The sequence below is a fragment of the Neovison vison genome, chromosome 11 (assembly GCF_020171115.1).
Source record: "Neovison vison isolate M4711 chromosome 11, ASM_NN_V1, whole genome shotgun sequence".
NCBI classification, from domain to species: Eukaryota; Metazoa; Chordata; class Mammalia; order Carnivora; family Mustelidae; genus Neogale; species Neogale vison.
Window position 1 is genome coordinate 105,892,724 of NC_058101.1, and position 16,805 is coordinate 105,909,528.

Here is a 16,805-nt window from a genome sequence, read left to right on the forward strand (position 1 = left end):
TAACACCAGAGGGACAAGGACTCAATTGTCCCTCTTAATACATTACCTACACCCCACTGGTACTTAAAATCTTAGGTCACATGCTCCAAAGGAAAAACAAAACAGGCTGGAGCTTCTAAAGGAAGGAGGAAGGTGAAGAACAGAGTTGTGCAGGAACAGAGTTGATGGGTGTACATTAGTGTATTCGAACTGCATGGATGGACATTTCCTTATAAATGGAAATGAATGGAGGCACCCTCTGCCTTTCCTAGGAGTGGACTGCTATGCAGAGATGGTGGAACTAGTGAGATAGCAAGGATCTATAATCATCTAGGTTTTACAGAACTACTACTGAGGCTCAGGACACTTGGAAGAATGACTAAAAGAAATGTGAAGTAGACAAATGAAGTTATCAGATCATTTGGCAGGCTGCTGCATTTCTAGATAAGCTATCCCCTTTGTAAAATTCACTTGTCATTTTACTCAGTGCTTGAGATATGAATATGAGACTTATGGATCTCACATTTAAAGACAAAGTCCCATCCCTTTAACTCTTACCTGTTTAGGTTGCTCTAATATTTGAAGGTATGGACCATCTGCTAAAAGCGAAAACAACAAACAGAAAGCAAAAGAAACTGTGAGGTTCTCAAATTGGCTACAAAATATAAAGCAAATAAAAAAAAAAAAAACAAAACAAAAAACCCTGAAATTATGTTTTTAAATAGAGGTTTCAAATTCATTTTTTAGCTAATATTCCATACCGATACAATCTAACTTCCTCATTTGACTAGCAAATTTATTTTTAATAACAGTTTTATGCCTTTAGAGAACCACAATAAATAAACATTTGTCGAATGGTGATAGCACATTGCATGATCCAAGAAAAGGTGTGATGTTTGTCTGGCAAGGATGAAGAAGAGGTCAACACAATCTTGACTACTAACAAAGCATTTTGAAAATGACACAAATACCAATTAAAAGCAGCAACCATATCCTGGGCACCATGACATTTCCTTTTGCCTTCACATCATTAGACACTGACTTCCATTCCTCAAAGATAATGAGCCTCATGTGAAAGTAGAAGAGATCGAGCTGGCACCCACATTCGTGAAACACACAGTGATCTCAGGCTACCTGCCCTTTCTGAACTAAGTGTTCAGTTCCTTTCCCTTATTTGAATCCCCACGTGCCGCCTTCATTCCCCAGCTGGCGAGGTTGCTTCCCCTGCCCTCCCAAATTTCATCTGGTCTATCAGACCAAAAGTCTGGTGGACTTTTCTTGCTAATTCATAGCTTTTGATGTTTGTGTACAATTTCTGAATACTGAATACTCTCACATCAACGCCTCTAAAACAGCACAGGCATTTTAGAAAATCCTTTTTGAAAATAATTTAACTGAAGATAGGTGCATTTCAATAAATTATTGCAAGAACATAAAGAAGACTAGAAGCTTAATCTATACCCTGACTATATCTGACTTTGGAAGAATCAAAGGCAAATCAGAACCTCTGACAGGATAAAATCAAATTTCGATATGAGAAAGTCCCTAAGCTCCCCAGCTGGTTTTTATGTTAATAGTCTAATAACCCGCAGTTCTGTAACAGAGGCATATGGTGTTTCTCACTCATTTGACTGTAAATTAGGATGTCTGATACCAACAATATTCTAAGAGAATGGTTCTGTGTTCATTTCAGTCGTTACAATCTCTTAGCCAGAAGTTTATTCTTTTAGAGAACAGAAGTTCATAATATTTTGGATAAACAAGTTTATGAAGATTTAAACCTTCATTTCGAAATTAAAAAATAAACTATAACTTAAGAGAGAATTTATTTTTATCTTCTCCATGTCATGACAAATCCAGATAAGGCTAGAGAACTGGAGGAAACAAAGGTGTAATTATTTCCTGTTACTATGCAAGAAATTTATAAGGAAGTCAGTTAAAAAATGACTAAATTTGAAACAAAACATACACAAGGAAAGGAAAAATGGGTAGTGACTGGCCAATGCAGTATTAATTTAAGGAAATTATCTTCTTTTATCTATATGAAATTTATCCTGGATACCTTAAAATACTTTTAGGAAAAAAGCTGCAATTTAAAAATTCCAAAAAATGGCTAGGACTTAATTTTTGATAAGGAGATAAAATTGCTTAGAAATAGAAATATTTTCATGCTACTAATACAGCTTGTGTGATAATGTAACCAATCTACTCATAAAAATATTCCCTCTACAAAGCTAAATCAAAAAGAGAGACTTCTAAAAAAAGTAACCTTTGTATGTCATGGAAAATACAGAAGAGTTAGGTCACATTTACATTAAATTGCAATCTCTCACTTAATAACTCTTCTAAAAATACTTGGAAGGTTTGTTATTATTTTTGCTATATGGCTGAATTTCCTTTAAGTATGAGAAATTCCAAGGTTTGGGAATTTTATTAGTGAAATGGGGCCATTTTTCTCTTTTAGTGAACACACTCAAAAGTTAAATCAACTAGAAAACTAGATTTGGTATGCATGTATTCATTTTAATGCCAATTTTCTTTTGGCCACATTTCTATGCCATGAAGTAACATCCCACTATGTAGAAAAATTTAACTTACATATAACATTATAGACCTAAAAGTTGTATGTTATCACAGAGAGTTTTCAAGAAGTAGTAGAACTAATAGTTTCAGATTTCAAGAAGATACAACAGTCCATATAAGAATTACAGGTTATATTGGTCGACATAACCTTCTACCCTTTTAAAATGTGAATAAAATATCCATAAATCTTGGATCATAAAAACTGGACTGCAACAGAGAGGGAAAAACATAACAGTAAAAATGATGAGGTAATAACGGGGATATGAGATTTTGTGGTATAATTTTAAGAGTTTTTCTAATACTATGGCAAAATAATTTCTACAACATGAAGCTCTGACTACCTCATATTTACGGAGATTTTTCAACCTCCATAAACTTGATGAAATAAAAACATTAAGAAAGCATCTATTCAGGGGCGCCTGGGTGGCTCAGTGTGTTAAGCCGCTGCCTTCGGCTCAGGTCATGATCTCAGGGTCCTGGGATCGAGTCCCGCATCGGGCTCTCTGCTCAGCAGGGAGCCTGCTTTCCTCTCTCTCTCTCTGCCTGCCTCTCCATCTACTTGTGATTTCTCTCTGTCAAATAAATAAATAAAATCTTTAAAAAAAAAAAAAAAAAGAAAGCATCTACTCAGAGTACTGTTTGGCATTTACAAAGCATTAAATGGAAATGTTTATGTTTCTGGGGGCAGCACAAAGTTCCTAGGGTTTCAATAAAGCACTGATACTAAGAAAGAACTTTGAACCCCAGAATAAAAAGTTCACAGGAAATGCAGAAGATACCAAGATCTCTACTTGTTCACAGGAAGTTAACCTATGGCTCAGAATTCACAGCACTTCAAGAGACCTCATATATGGCAGCCTACAAAATACCCTTTGTAAAGCAAGACAGCCCTCAGCAGTACATGACTTCTGCTAGGAAGGGGGACATAGAGCAGATTTATTTTTTCCGTCCCAAGTATTCCTAGATATATGTAATAGAGATTTAAAAAAAATATATATATCATTTCATTTTTGATCTAAAAAATGAAAAGTGCGCACCGTAGTAACAATAATAATTTTAAATGAGAACGATCCAAACCGGATGAAGTCTTTCAATGAGAACAACCCAAGTCCACGGTAAATAGAATAGCTGATGTCCACTTTAGTGATTACAAAAGTCTCTAGATTTTTTTGTTGTTGCTGTTGTTTATTAGTTTTGTTTTTTTTTTTAAGTAATCTCTACACCCAACATGGGGTTCAAACTCACAACCCTGGGATCAAGAGTCATGTGCTCTACTAACTGAGCCAGCCAGATGCCCCCAGTACAAAACTGTTCTATATACACCTTACAAAATTTACTCAATCTGCTTGGGAGCGTATGTTAAGTCCCACTGGTGATATGAGGAGCACATAAAAAGAGCCATCACACAAACCTTACATACAAATCAATAAATAAAAAGAGATTAAATGAGCTGATTTTTAAAACCATTCATATGAGATTCAACAATTTCTTAAGGTTAAAACATAGTTATGTTAGAAGGAAGGATGATTATCACAAGTTTTATCCAATGTCAGAATGTGAAGGCAAAATCTTTTTAAAAAGATGATTTTTCTACTGAGATGATGTTTATGATTTTTGTGAACTTTTAGAAACTTTGTTTCCCCAGAGCCTGGCATCGTGGATAGCACCCAACAGACACTCACATAAATGTTTGGGGAATAGATCTGAGAAGTGAAGAGTACCTCATGTGCATCTGGGATAAAGGAAAGAGGAGTTGTACAGAATCAACAGCTATTAAGACTGAGTGAAAGGAAAATGCTACCAGAAAAAAAGTCCTTCCAAGCCATCCTCACAGATATGACTAACAACTGTTTAAGTCAAACAATGGGTAAGTGGGGTGGAACATGTTTGTGCAAATATAGTTCCAACAAGTCTAGTGACAGTTGGTTTTTAAAACAAATATCACCATTTCCTTTCTAGGAGTCTTACTGACTGTCTCAAAGAAGCTATTAGCAAATCTTGAATTTAAAAAAAAAAAAAAGCAAAAGCAAAATAAATGGCAGGATAACAGGAATGAAGAGGTTTCTTACCTGTAGGTAGTGCCATGTCTGGTTGAAATAATTCTGGGTTAAATATTGTATGAGACAAAGAATCCAAAGGAAACATCTGTAAAAAGGAAAATTTATATAATTCAATCCTTATTTTTCCAACATTGTATTAAATATTTGAAGTTGGAACACCTAAAACAATTATTGGATAACCAAAGCAAAAAAATATCTGGAAATATTTCAAATCAGGATTTTAAAAACACTTTCATGAGACCTAGTGAAATTCTCATGTATACAGAACTACATGTTTGGGCCATGTTTATGTGACAAAGGAATTTGAGAAAAATGACCTAACTATAAAGTCCACAGAAGCCAGCACCCGGTGTAGCTTGCTTATTAGTATTTCTTTAGGTACCAGTGTCTGTTTATTGCAGAGTGGATCCTTAATATTTTTTTAATAAATGATTTAAAGCTGTACTCTCAAAAATATGAGCATAGGAATATAGTCCTAGAAATCCTAGAAATATTTCTTTTATGATGGTAAAGAAATGCCTACTCTAGCCATACAATTTCAAGACCTGTAAGAATTAGGCAATAGTCCTGAAGCAATTTACAAAAAAATTGAAAATACAACTTTCAGCCTAAGCAGCAGATACAACTCAGCAGAGCGCTCCCTCACTTTTTTTTCCCTTACCTTTATTTACCTAGCACAATGCAAAATACCTGGAATTTGGTGGGTGTGACAGGCTGGATAATGCACCCTCCCCCCTAAGACAACTTCATTCTAATCCCCAGAACCTGCAAATGCTATCTCATAGAGCAAAAATAATTTTGCAGATGTAATTAAGTTAAGAATATGAACACAGAAGTGCCTGGGTAGCTTGGTCTGTTGAGTGACTTCCACTCAGGTCATGAGCTCAGGGCCCTGGCACTGAGCCCTGCATCGGGCTCCCTGCTTACTGCGGAGTTCTGCTTGTCCCTATCCTTCTGCCTGTCCCCACCCCTCTGCCAGTCCCCACTGCTCATGCTCTCTCTCTTTCTCATAGGAACATAGAGAGATAATCCTGAATTATCTAAGTGAGCCCAGTAAGAGGGATGGAGGAGATCAAAGTGTACAGTAGAAGGTATGACTGGAAAAAAGAAGTTAATGTGATGAAGGGGTGATGGGCCAAGGAATGTAGGCCTCCTCTAGAAGCTCAAAGAAGCAAGGACAAGAAAGCCTCCAGAAGGAACGCAGCCCTGTGAACACCTGGATTTTAGACTTCTGACATTCAGACTGTAAGAGAATAAATTTGTGTTGTTTTAAGTCACTAAACGGATGGTAATTGGTTACAGTAGCACCAGAGAACTAACACAGTGGGTAAGTGATATGTGTTGATTGAATTATGTATTCTATCTCGATAAGTCACTAATAATTACCTACCCCAAGAGAAAATTTCCTTTCCAATTAGTTTATTCAGGACTTAAAATTCGTATTTCTGAGCTTAGTATTTGTTTTAATCTAAATAAGTCATCTGTTTGAAACGTCTGCGGATCGCACATAAACCAACGGTATTTCATTCTTTATGATACACTAGTTAGTAAGCTGGTGTTAAACAACAAGAAAAACCAGGATTACAATTTACTCCTTCTTTTTTCAAAAGATATTTATTTATTTATTTGAGAGAGAGTGAGTGAGCAAGCAAGAGAGCATGCACAAGCTGGGGGGAGGGGCAGAGGAAGAGCCAGAAGCAGACTCCTCGCTGAGCAGGGAGCCCGATGCAGGGTCCATCCCAGAAGCCTGGGATCATGACCTGAGCCGAAGGCTGATGCTTGAGCTGAAGGCAGATGCTTAACTGACTGAGCCACCCAGGCACCCCTCCTTTTTTTTTTTTTATTAGTATATTATTGGAGGTTCCTGGGACCTATGAGCCTAGCATGCCTAGTTAAATCAAGAGTAAGAAACACGGTGTTTAAATAAAGAACATTTCAGATCCAGCTGTGAGGTATGCAAATAATTCAATTGAGGAACAGTAAATCTGCTCCACTTCAGTGCTTATGAGTAAAGTTTATCTATGCTATTTGTTGTTCGTTGGAAAGAAAATAATAGGAATCAAAAAACATGCTATCGGGGCCCCTGGGTGGCTCAGTGGGTTGGAGCGTCTGCCTTCGGCTCAGGTCATGATCTCAGGGTCCTGGGATCGATCCCTGTGTCGGGCTCTCTGCTCAGTAGGGAGCCTGCTTCCCTTCATCTCTCTCTGCCTACTTGTGATCTCTGTCTGTCAAATAAATAAATAAAATCTTGAGAAAAACAAAAACAAACAAAATCTATGCTATCTTAAAAAACGGGCCCCACCTTACAGAGAGTATTGGCCCGTCGGTCTCAGAGTAAGAGAGATGATTTGGCAAGAAAATGTCTTCTCTCTGGTTCTGCGGCAGGTGGAGGGGCCAAACTAACCTAGTAGAGAACAGAGCACTGGTCTTGTGAGCGAGGCCCACACTCCACTTCAGACGAGGCAGACAGAAGCCGCGTTGTGAGCTTGCTGCGTGCTTTAGGTCACAGTCGGAGAGCAAATTCCGGAATACATTAAAACACGCAGGATATTTCACTGAGGACACGAATGCCTCAGGAAATACATACCGTTAAGCTTGAGACAAGGGAAAAAAAAACCCACCTACTTCAAGAACCTCTTGCCTCAAAAATGGAAATATCAGATCGTACCCCATCTGTTGCTGATGATCACAAAAGTGCCCACATAAGAAAAACTCTCAAAATGAATGTTTTCAGCAGGTCTTACTTTTGTGTGGCATAAAGGACCACCTCTTGTTGGTAAGATTTCCTGCATATAGACAGGAAAGCACGGTCTAAAACCAAGCAGAACAGCCCTAATGCTGGTTAGAGTTTGCCTTCCAATGTTAGAGATAGCATATTAAAAGTGAAAGGTAGGGGCGCCTGGGTGGCTCAGTGGGTTAAAGCCTCTGCCTTTGGCTCAGGTCATGGTCCCAGGATTCTGGGATTGAGCCCCGCATAGAGCCCAGTATCAGGCTCTCTGCTCAGCAGGGAGCCTGCTTCCTCCTCTCTCTTGCCTGCCTCTCTGCCTACTTGTGATCTGTCTGTCAAATAAATAAAATCTTAAAAAAAAAAAAAAAGTGAAAGGTAAATGAGTAGCCAATATCTTTTCTGCTGTAATCAAAGTGGGTTCCTAGATTGATCCTATATCACCATTTGTACAATAAAATTCAAAAGGAGCATCTTAATGTGAAAAGCAATGCCTACTCATTCTTTCTAAATAAATCAGAATATTATCAAGAGTAGTGAATGCTGCACAAGTTTATTTTATTTGAAGAAGTGATACCAGATACTTTAAAAAGTATTTCACTTTTGGTTTTATTTTCCTGACTGATTGTTTGCATGTGTAAATTTGGAAAATCCACTTTTTAGGTGGTTGCTGCTAAAGTTTTTTTTAAGATTTTATTTATTTATTTGACAAAGAGAGTGATCACAAGTAGGCAGAGAGAGGCAGGCAGAGAGAGAGAGGAGGAAGCTGATTCCCCGCCAAGCAGAGATCCCGATGTGGAACTCGATCCCAGAACCCTGAGATCATGACCTGAGCCGAAGAGAGAGGCTTAACCCACTGAGCCACCCAGGCACCCGCTGCTAAAGTTTTAATGTGAAACGGTTATGAGTCTCGGGCTAGGGTGTCCTGCTATCTAGCATTCCCGCTCCTTATCTAGTCTAGCAAACTACATATTCCAAATCACAACCTACATAAAGATATCTGAATTCTAAGGCCAGAGGTCTTTTCATTACACTAATTTGCTTCATTGTTAGATGAGTTTTAAAAAAATATTTTGTGTTTCCCCCAAAAGATACACTCAAATCCTAACTCCCAGTGCCTGTGTACATAACTTTACTTAGCAATAAGTTCTGCATGGATGTAATCAAGTCAAGATGAGATCATACTGAAGGATGGACCCTAAATCCAATGACTGGGGACTTTGTGAGAGGAAAGAAGAGGGAGATTTGGTACAAAGATACAGGAAGACACACAGGGAAGAAGGCAGGCGTGCAGAAGCAATCCAGCTCCGAGCCAAGGAGTGCGGAGGATTGCTGGCAACCACGGCAGGCTAGGAGAGAGAGGCCTGAGACAAAGTCTCCTTCAGAATTTACAGAAGTAACCGACCCTGTCATGATCTTGATTTTGGATTTTGATATCTCTAGCCTCCAGAACTGTAGGAGAATATATTTCTGTTCTTGCTTTGTTTTGTTTTTAGAGAGGGAAAGCGGGAGGACACAGAGAGAGAGGGAGAGAGTATCCCAAACAGGCTCCACACCCAGCACAGAGCCTGATGTGGGCTTGATCCTACAACCCTAAGATCATGACCTGAGCCAAAACCAAGAGGTGTATGCTTAACTGACTATGTCCCAGGTGCTGCATATATTTGTTTGTTTGTTTTAAGCCATTTGGTTTGTGATCATCTGTTACAGTAGTCCAAGGAAACTAATATGGTAATTATCATTTGACCTGTAGCATATATAATTTTTATGCAATAGTATGTATGATAGGAGGATTTGAGTTACTCATTTTATAGAACATGTCCCCTCTGACCTCACGTGGAGGGACAGAGAAACGGCAAAAACAATTTAAAATAAATTTTTACCAATTTTAGAGTTTTCCTGATAAATAATACTGCTGCCTCTGTATATTTAAAAATATGAATCCGTTTATAAAAAAAATTATCGGTGAGATTATAATACTTACTTGGTCATGTGCTCCCAAATATGTATCGTCTTCTGCCATTCTGGAGCTGTGCATCAAAACAAAACCAAACCAAACTATAAGAATGGAATGACACTTAAGAATTCCATCATGTAGGAGTAAACTACATTATTCCAGTAACACTAAACATAATCCTTTTTAAAAGATCTTAGAAGGGGGGCAGCAACCTTAGAAGAGTAGTTCCTTTTTGGAATTGAAATCTACTAGCAGAAAAATTGCACAATCAAGGAATTACCACATATGTACAATCCAAAACTGGGGCAAGCTCACAACAGTGTCCTGGAGTTTGGTGAAACCAGTCTTCATCCTCTATATAGAAAGCATACATAATTCAATTCTTAGAGGTCACTTCTATTTGTCACCACCTAGACTTCGAGGATTCAGTCTTAGTGCTTCATGTAGATTCTTTTCCAGCCTTTCATGAATTCTGTGATGGTCCTAGAACTGTGCCCCAGCTTTCTACCCAGAGTTCAAGTTGAGAAGCTCAGAGAGGGTCCTCCTGCTCTCAGAGGGGCCTGTCAGTGATCTGCACAGCACCAGGGGAGGACAGCTAACGCGTGCGGTGCTCTGCCCTCCAGCACGTGCCACTTCAGGGAGTCATTTCCTACCCTTGTCCAAGTGGTAGAGAAAGGCACCTGGGCTGCTCAGTCAGTGAAGTGTCTGGTTCTTGGTTTCAGCTCAGTCATGAGGGATCCTGAGATCGAGCCCTGTGCCGGGCTCCACGCTCACAGAGGAATCTGCTTGAGATTCTCCCTCTCCCTCTGCCTCTGCCCCTCCCCTCACTCGCACACCCGTGTGTACTCTCTCTCTCAAATAATCTTTAAAAAAAATAAAGTGGTAGGGAAAGACTATAAGAGTCCTTATAATCAAGGCTATCGTCTGAGATTTAATCAATCCCAGCCAGATATTAATGTACTGCAGGCCCTAGCAATCTTTGACTACCCGGAGACCCTGAAAAAAGTGAGAAACCACATGGCCAGATAAAAAACTTATCTAAAAATCACGTATCATTTTGGGCTTACTTACTTAAGAACTATCCTTATCATTACTTTAAATATAGGCTGATTTTATTAAAGTTACCTAGATCAAATTTTAGCTCTATCTACATGAAAGATTAAAGGACAAAAAAAGGCTAAAAGCAAATATTAATTCCCCCAGTACATTTTTCTTCTATTTTTTACTGAAATATAGTTGACACATGATTTTACATTAATTTCAGGTATACAGCATTCCTGAGACAAGTTTTTCTTTTTTCTTTCATGAAGTCTTCAAAGCACTTGAGATTCTGGGTGAGAATGTTAACTGCACACCAAAATCTGTTTGTCTCCTTTTGCATGGTAGTAGTTGTGGCTGGAAATGTGACTGTTCAGCTTGACTCTACCCTGGTTTCCCATGAAATCCTCTCCTGCCAGAGCCCTCGGTGACTGACGAGGACTGGGCAAGCCTCGTGAGGGTTGCTAGCGGCATACAGAGCAGGGTCCAACTTCAGCAGAAGGGAAAAAGGTGTGTCCAGTAAATAAGAACTCCATGCAGATTGGAAAGAAATATTTGTCTAAAACATAAACTGCTAAAGATTGAGAAATAACTGTAATCAATTAAGAGAAGTAGCTTAAAAAAAGGGAAAATTGCCCTGATACAGTAAAAAGGAAAGAAGTCATTCAAAATTCCAGCATTTTCCCACTGCTGAGTGTGTGATTTTGGATATACAATGAAACTCACTATGGCCTGTTTCCTCATCTGTAAAATAGAGGTTTTGATGGGATCAACCTCTGAGAACAGCAGAATTTTGTTGAGCTTGGAGCAGATTAGTTGACTAATAAATGCCCATTCAAAGAACATATCATAACTCGCTCTGTAAACCTGGATTTTTATATGTACTTAGGTATATATCTATATTAAATAGTCATCATCATAATTTTCAGTTACCTGGAGAATACTAATAAAATAGTCAGTGTTACACTGAAATGCAGTGTTAATGGCAGTTACAATATTCCATGTGGAAAATCCTTATTCTTAGAACACCACAAGAGTCCAAGCTTCCAAGACAAATATTAAGACCTTTTTTTATTTCCTTTTTGCCTTTAGGCTTTCCATTAATGTAAGCAAGACCATTGACTTATTAAACTGATAGAATCCATTGAGTACCTGTGACTTTGAATATATGTGCGTGTGTACATGTACATATAGCTGTAGATCATTTCCTGACCTTTGAATGTATGGATTTAAAATACAGTGGCCCTCACTTTGATTTTAAAAACTCAACTAAAAGTACTCTAACTGTAACAGGGTTCTTATCATGATCCTTATTGTAGTCAAAACTTTAACAGGAATCTCTAAACTGTAGGCACTGGACAAATTACCCAATTAAACACAGTCTTCCTCCCAACATCCTCTCCAGGCTTTTCGCAGAAACGTGTGTCAAAAGATCATGATTTTAAAAGCCCAGTCGCAGCCCAAGAGATACCCGGGTGGTGACTGAAATCTGAACTTCTACGGGCTTTGTAAGGCAGTTAAATTCACCGTGAGGAGCTGAGGTAACAGGAACCCTCAGAGTGATGTCAACGTTAGCTCATAATTTTAAAAATAAAATGTCAAAAAAACCAAGAATTCTTTGGAAAGGGTGAATCACTGAGTCATATTTGCATTAATTGTAAAAGCAAGTTGTATTTCAAAATTCTGAAACACCAACTAAGCCTTTGGAACTGAAGGATTAGGAAAGACCAGGGAAAGCCCCTCCGGGCCCCCTGCTCCTTGAGCCCTCCTCTCACTTTCCCTTCGCACAGTTCTGTGCTTTTGAGGAAGGACCTTGAAACAGAAAGGAAGATACTGGGTTGACTAGTGAGAAGATGGGCCTAAGCTCTGCATCTCTCTCTCTCCCAATGGTGAGGTTTTCAGGAAAATGTTCACACTGTGGAAAGAGAAATAGAAAATATAGCCAGGTAGCAATAAAATAGCTTCTCCTGGAATTGTTTGTGTTTCTCACTTGAGAAGCATAATGTAACTGGCTAAGTTCTAAACATGTGATGAGTTCTACATGAAAAGTCTAATGGATTATTTTCTGCACATCTGTGACAATCTTACCACTGACATCAAAGGCCAGCAAAAAGAGTTCTTAGTGAAGGGAGCACGACCAAGGCCACTTCCCTCCTTATAAGTGGAGGAATTTTCTAGGATCAAATATATTTACATTTTTTTATCAGGGCCCGCTGTAAGGAAACATACCCTTTTTGTTCTATTAGATTTCATTAAAAAGAAAAACAAGCTTTTCAAACGCATTGACAATCTGCAGTTCAAAAAACAGAATTTTAGGTGCCATTCAGAGGATGCAGTTGGGAATCAGAGAGATAAGGGTCTATTTCCAAGATTATATTCAGCTATAACAGACACCACTTAGGTATAATTTTAATAACAACCTAGATAGAGTGAAGATGAAATTAGAGGAAAGACAGTGACTTTTCACCATTTCTCTGTTGAATAATAAATTGATATAGATAAAGCCTATTTATCTAGACAGAGGAAGACACGTGTAAACCTTACAGTACATGTCCTCTGAAAAATTTACATATAATGGGAAACATTCAACTGAGATTATCTTTTGATTTGGCAATTCCACTTTCAGAAATCTGTGCTAAAGAATTATATGAGCAAATGTGCAAAAAAAAAAATTAGTATAAGGATATGCATTGCTGCAAAAAATTGGAAACAACCTAAATGTCCTTTGATGCCAGATTAATTATAATATTGCTACACTCTTACCATACATATTACGTGGCTGTTAAAAACAATAATTCAGGGAGGGAGACAAACTATAATAGACTCTTAATCTCACAAAACAAACTGAGGGTTGCTGGGGTGTGGGGGAGTAGGGAGAGGGTGGTGGGTTATGGACATTGGGGAGGGTATGTGCTATGGTGAGTGCTGTGAAATGTGTAAGCCTGTTGCTTCACAGACCTGTACCCCTGGGGCTAATAAGACATTATATGTTAATAAAAATAATTAATAAAAAAGAATAATTCGTATCCATATATAGTGACATGGAGATTATTACTACCTAAGTTATACGTTCCTATGTTTTAATTTTCTAACTCATTTATGTAATTAGAAATACATTTTTTTTTTTAAGATTTTATTTATTTATTTGACAGAGAGAGATCACAAGTAGGCGGAAAGGCAGGCAGAGAGAGGAGGAAGCAGGCTTTCCGTGGAGCAGAGAGCCCGATGTGGGGCTCAATCCCAGGACCCTGGGATCATGACCTGAGCCGAAGGCAGAGGCTTTAACCCACTAAGCCACCCAGGCGCCCCAGAAATACATGTTTTTAAGAAAAAAGAAAAACGCTGTGCTGAACTTAAAAGTTTAACTCCAACATCTTTAACAATTAATGACATAGTGAATCACACATGAAGTATGAATGAGTGAGCAGTTTCTAAGCACTACCGGAATTCTCTTCAAATAAATATAACAGAAAAAATTTAACTTTAAAGGGGCTATTTGGGGCACCTGGGTGGCTCAGTGGATTGAGCCTCTGCCTTCGGCTCAGGTCATGATCTCAGAGTCCTGGGATCGAGCCCCACATCGGGCTCTCTGCTCAGCAGGGAGCCTGCTTCCCCCTCTCTCTCTGCCTCTCTGCCAACTTGTGGTCTCTGTCTGTCAAATAAATAAGTAAAATCTTTGAAAAAAAAATAAAGGGGCTATTTATTTACATCTTTCTTCTGATATGTGAGTTTAGTGATGATGAAAGAAACGTTAGTGGTTACTTTTCACAAAATAGCTGTTTATTACAAGTTTTTTTTAAAAAAAATCAGTATTTGTAATCTACTACATTTAGATTCCTATAAACTCGTTTTCCATGTTTTCCACACCTCAATCCATTTTCAGCTCCTTAATGCTTTACTTGGGTGCAATGCTACCAATGTGACCAACAGAGAAAATAGCTCCCTCAGAAGTACAAACATATCACGGTTGGAGCTGGTACAGGTCCCTGTCCACGATGGAATGCCAATCCAATAGAGAGAGAAGATACATACACGACCGCCAACTGTTAACTCATGTAAATCATATTAGCATAGTCATTGGCACACAGTAAACGTTAAGCATTTTGTTAGAGCATAATAAACTTGTTTATGTTAGGGTATGGGAAAAGTAATACAGATAGGAAGTATTTTAGGCATTTTGAGAAGAATCAAGTACTTTTCTTTCCTGTCCCACATGTATGGGTACACTGCCACATTCCCTCTTTATCTCTATCTTATTACTGTTTAATCAAATGTCTGCGTATTTTGTCACTAGGGACATTTGGCAATGTCTGGAGACATTATTAGTTGTCACACTAGTGGACGGTCCTACTGGCATTTAGTGTGTAGAGGTTAGAGATGCTGCTAAAGATCCTGTAACGTACAGGACAACCCTTTACAATGAAGAAATACCTGAACCCAAATGTCAGTAATGCCACAAAAGAGAAACCTGATGAACGCCATCATATAACAGTACTTTGGTTCACATGTATAAAGAACTAAACTTCATCGATTACTACCAATGAATCAGGAAGCACTAGCATGCTTTACACATTTCACTTAATTTTCACAATATTCCTGAGAAATATGGTCCCGGAGGAGAAAACCGAGGTTTACTGACAGCAAGTCATTGGCTGAGGTTGACAGAGTAATGTTAGCTAATCTGACTCTGTAGACTATGGTTCATTCATCTACCTAAGAGGCAGATGTGATTTTTTTCCCTTGACTTAAAATTTAATTCATTCTAATCCAGCATTTTTGCTCCAGGTCTCCTGCATGTTCAGGTTGGAGCTAGTCCATTCAGTGCATAGCCCAAAAAGCGGAATAGGACTGTGATAACGCACTCAAGTGAGTTCTTCCTGAGATAGTCAGATGTGAAGGTGAGAATACCAGAACAACAATAGCTGCTTTTTATTTTGTTTTGTTTTAAATATCTCCTTTGGGGAGGCCTAGATGGCTCAGTTGGTTAAGCATCCGCCTTCAGCTCAGGTCATGACCCAGGGTCCTGGGATCGAGTCCCATGTCAGGCTCCTTGCTTCATTAGGAACATGCTTCTCCCTCGGCCTACCACTCCCCCGGCTTGTGCTCTCTTTCTCACTCTCTGACAAACAAATAAAATCTTTAAAAATATATATCTCTTTTGTTCAATTACAAAGGATAGAAGGAGAATAAAGAGACTCCCTTTCTAAAATATGTCCATAGAAAACACTATACTCACTAATGGTAGAATAAAAGAATGTAGATCTTTAAAACTAAGGTATATTGAAATACTCCTTGAAAGCATTCCTTCCTTCATTAATTTAGTCAATCATTGAAAAAAAATTTAGACTTACTATGTGTCAGTTTCCCATGACAGCAAAATATACAAGAGTGTATTCCCTGGGCCCACAGTTGTGGTAGACTGGAAGCAATGACCAAACATTCTTTGTAATTCCACCCAAAGGTAAAATCTATTTCTTCTCCAACCCTTGAATCTTAGCAGGCCTGTAACTTGCTCTGACAAATAGAATAAGATAGAAGTGTGAGTTTTAAATGCCAGCTTCAGGGGCACCTGGGTGGCTCAGTGGATTAAGCCTCTACCTTTGGCTCAGGTCATGATCTCACGGTTCTGGTATAGAGCATGCATCAGGCTCTCTGCTCAGCGGGGAGCCTGCTTCCCGTGCTCTCTCTCTGCCTGCCTCTCTGCCTACTTGTGATCTCTCTCTCTGCCTGCCTCTGCCTACTTGTGATCTCTCTCTCTGCCTGCCTTTGCTCTCTCTCTGCTGCCTCTGCTCTGCGTACTTGTGATCTCTGTCTGTCAAATAAATAGTCTTTAAAAAAAAAAAAAAGAAAAAGCCAGAGAGGCTTTTTCAAGAGAGAGAGATTCAAGAGAGGCCTAGCAACAGCAATTCTTGCTCTCTTGGAACACTGCTGTCATGTGAACAAGCACAAGCTAGCCCACTGGAGAATCGGAGATCCTGTGGACACCCCCCTAAACCAAACAGCATCAGATGAGCAACCAAAAGACTTCAAAGATCAGCAGAACCAGCCCAGACCAGATGACCTAGAGAGTCTACCAAATTGAGGGAAATAACATTTGTGTTTTAATTAGCTTTGTGGTAATTTTTTACACAGCAAAAGCAAACGAATGCAACAGTTTAGTAGGTAGGAAGACATAGAGGCAAAAGCAATGCAACATGGTAAGTACCACAGGAAATGGAGGGTGTGTATGGAGTGGTTTAGTTATCTTGGCAATTCAGTAATTATATTTTCTTTGTTAGGGTCCTATTCAGAACCCATTCCCCACCCCTGTACTCATTTTTACTGTATTTGCTTATTCAGTTCCTAATAAAACAAAGGACGCCTGGGTGGCTCAGTTGGTTAAGCAGCTGCCTTTGGCTCAGGTCATGATCCCAGCGTCCTGGGATCGAGTCCCACATCGGGCTCCTTGCTCAGCAGGGAGCCT

At 38.9% G+C, this 16,805-nt stretch overlaps 1 protein-coding gene across 3 annotated transcripts in view; it reads right to left on the reverse strand.

The window, feature by feature from the left end:
- Positions 1–16,805, reverse strand: part of NFKB1 (nuclear factor kappa B subunit 1) — a 120,070-nt gene that overhangs the window by 86,359 nt on the left and 16,906 nt on the right. The window contains exons 2-4 of one of the 3 annotated variants that reach the window (XM_044224394.1): positions 9,332–9,377; positions 4,632–4,707; positions 538–575 (exon numbers count right to left, since the gene is read on the reverse strand). In XM_044224394.1, coding sequence (XP_044080329.1) covers positions 538–575; positions 4,632–4,707; positions 9,332–9,370 — 153 coding nt within the window. In that variant the 5' untranslated portion in view covers positions 9,371–9,377. Of the gene's footprint in view, positions 1–537; positions 579–4,631; positions 4,708–9,331; positions 9,378–16,805 lie in introns of all 3 variants that reach the window. The other 2 variants (XM_044224393.1, XM_044224395.1) reach the window with 2 other exon arrangements.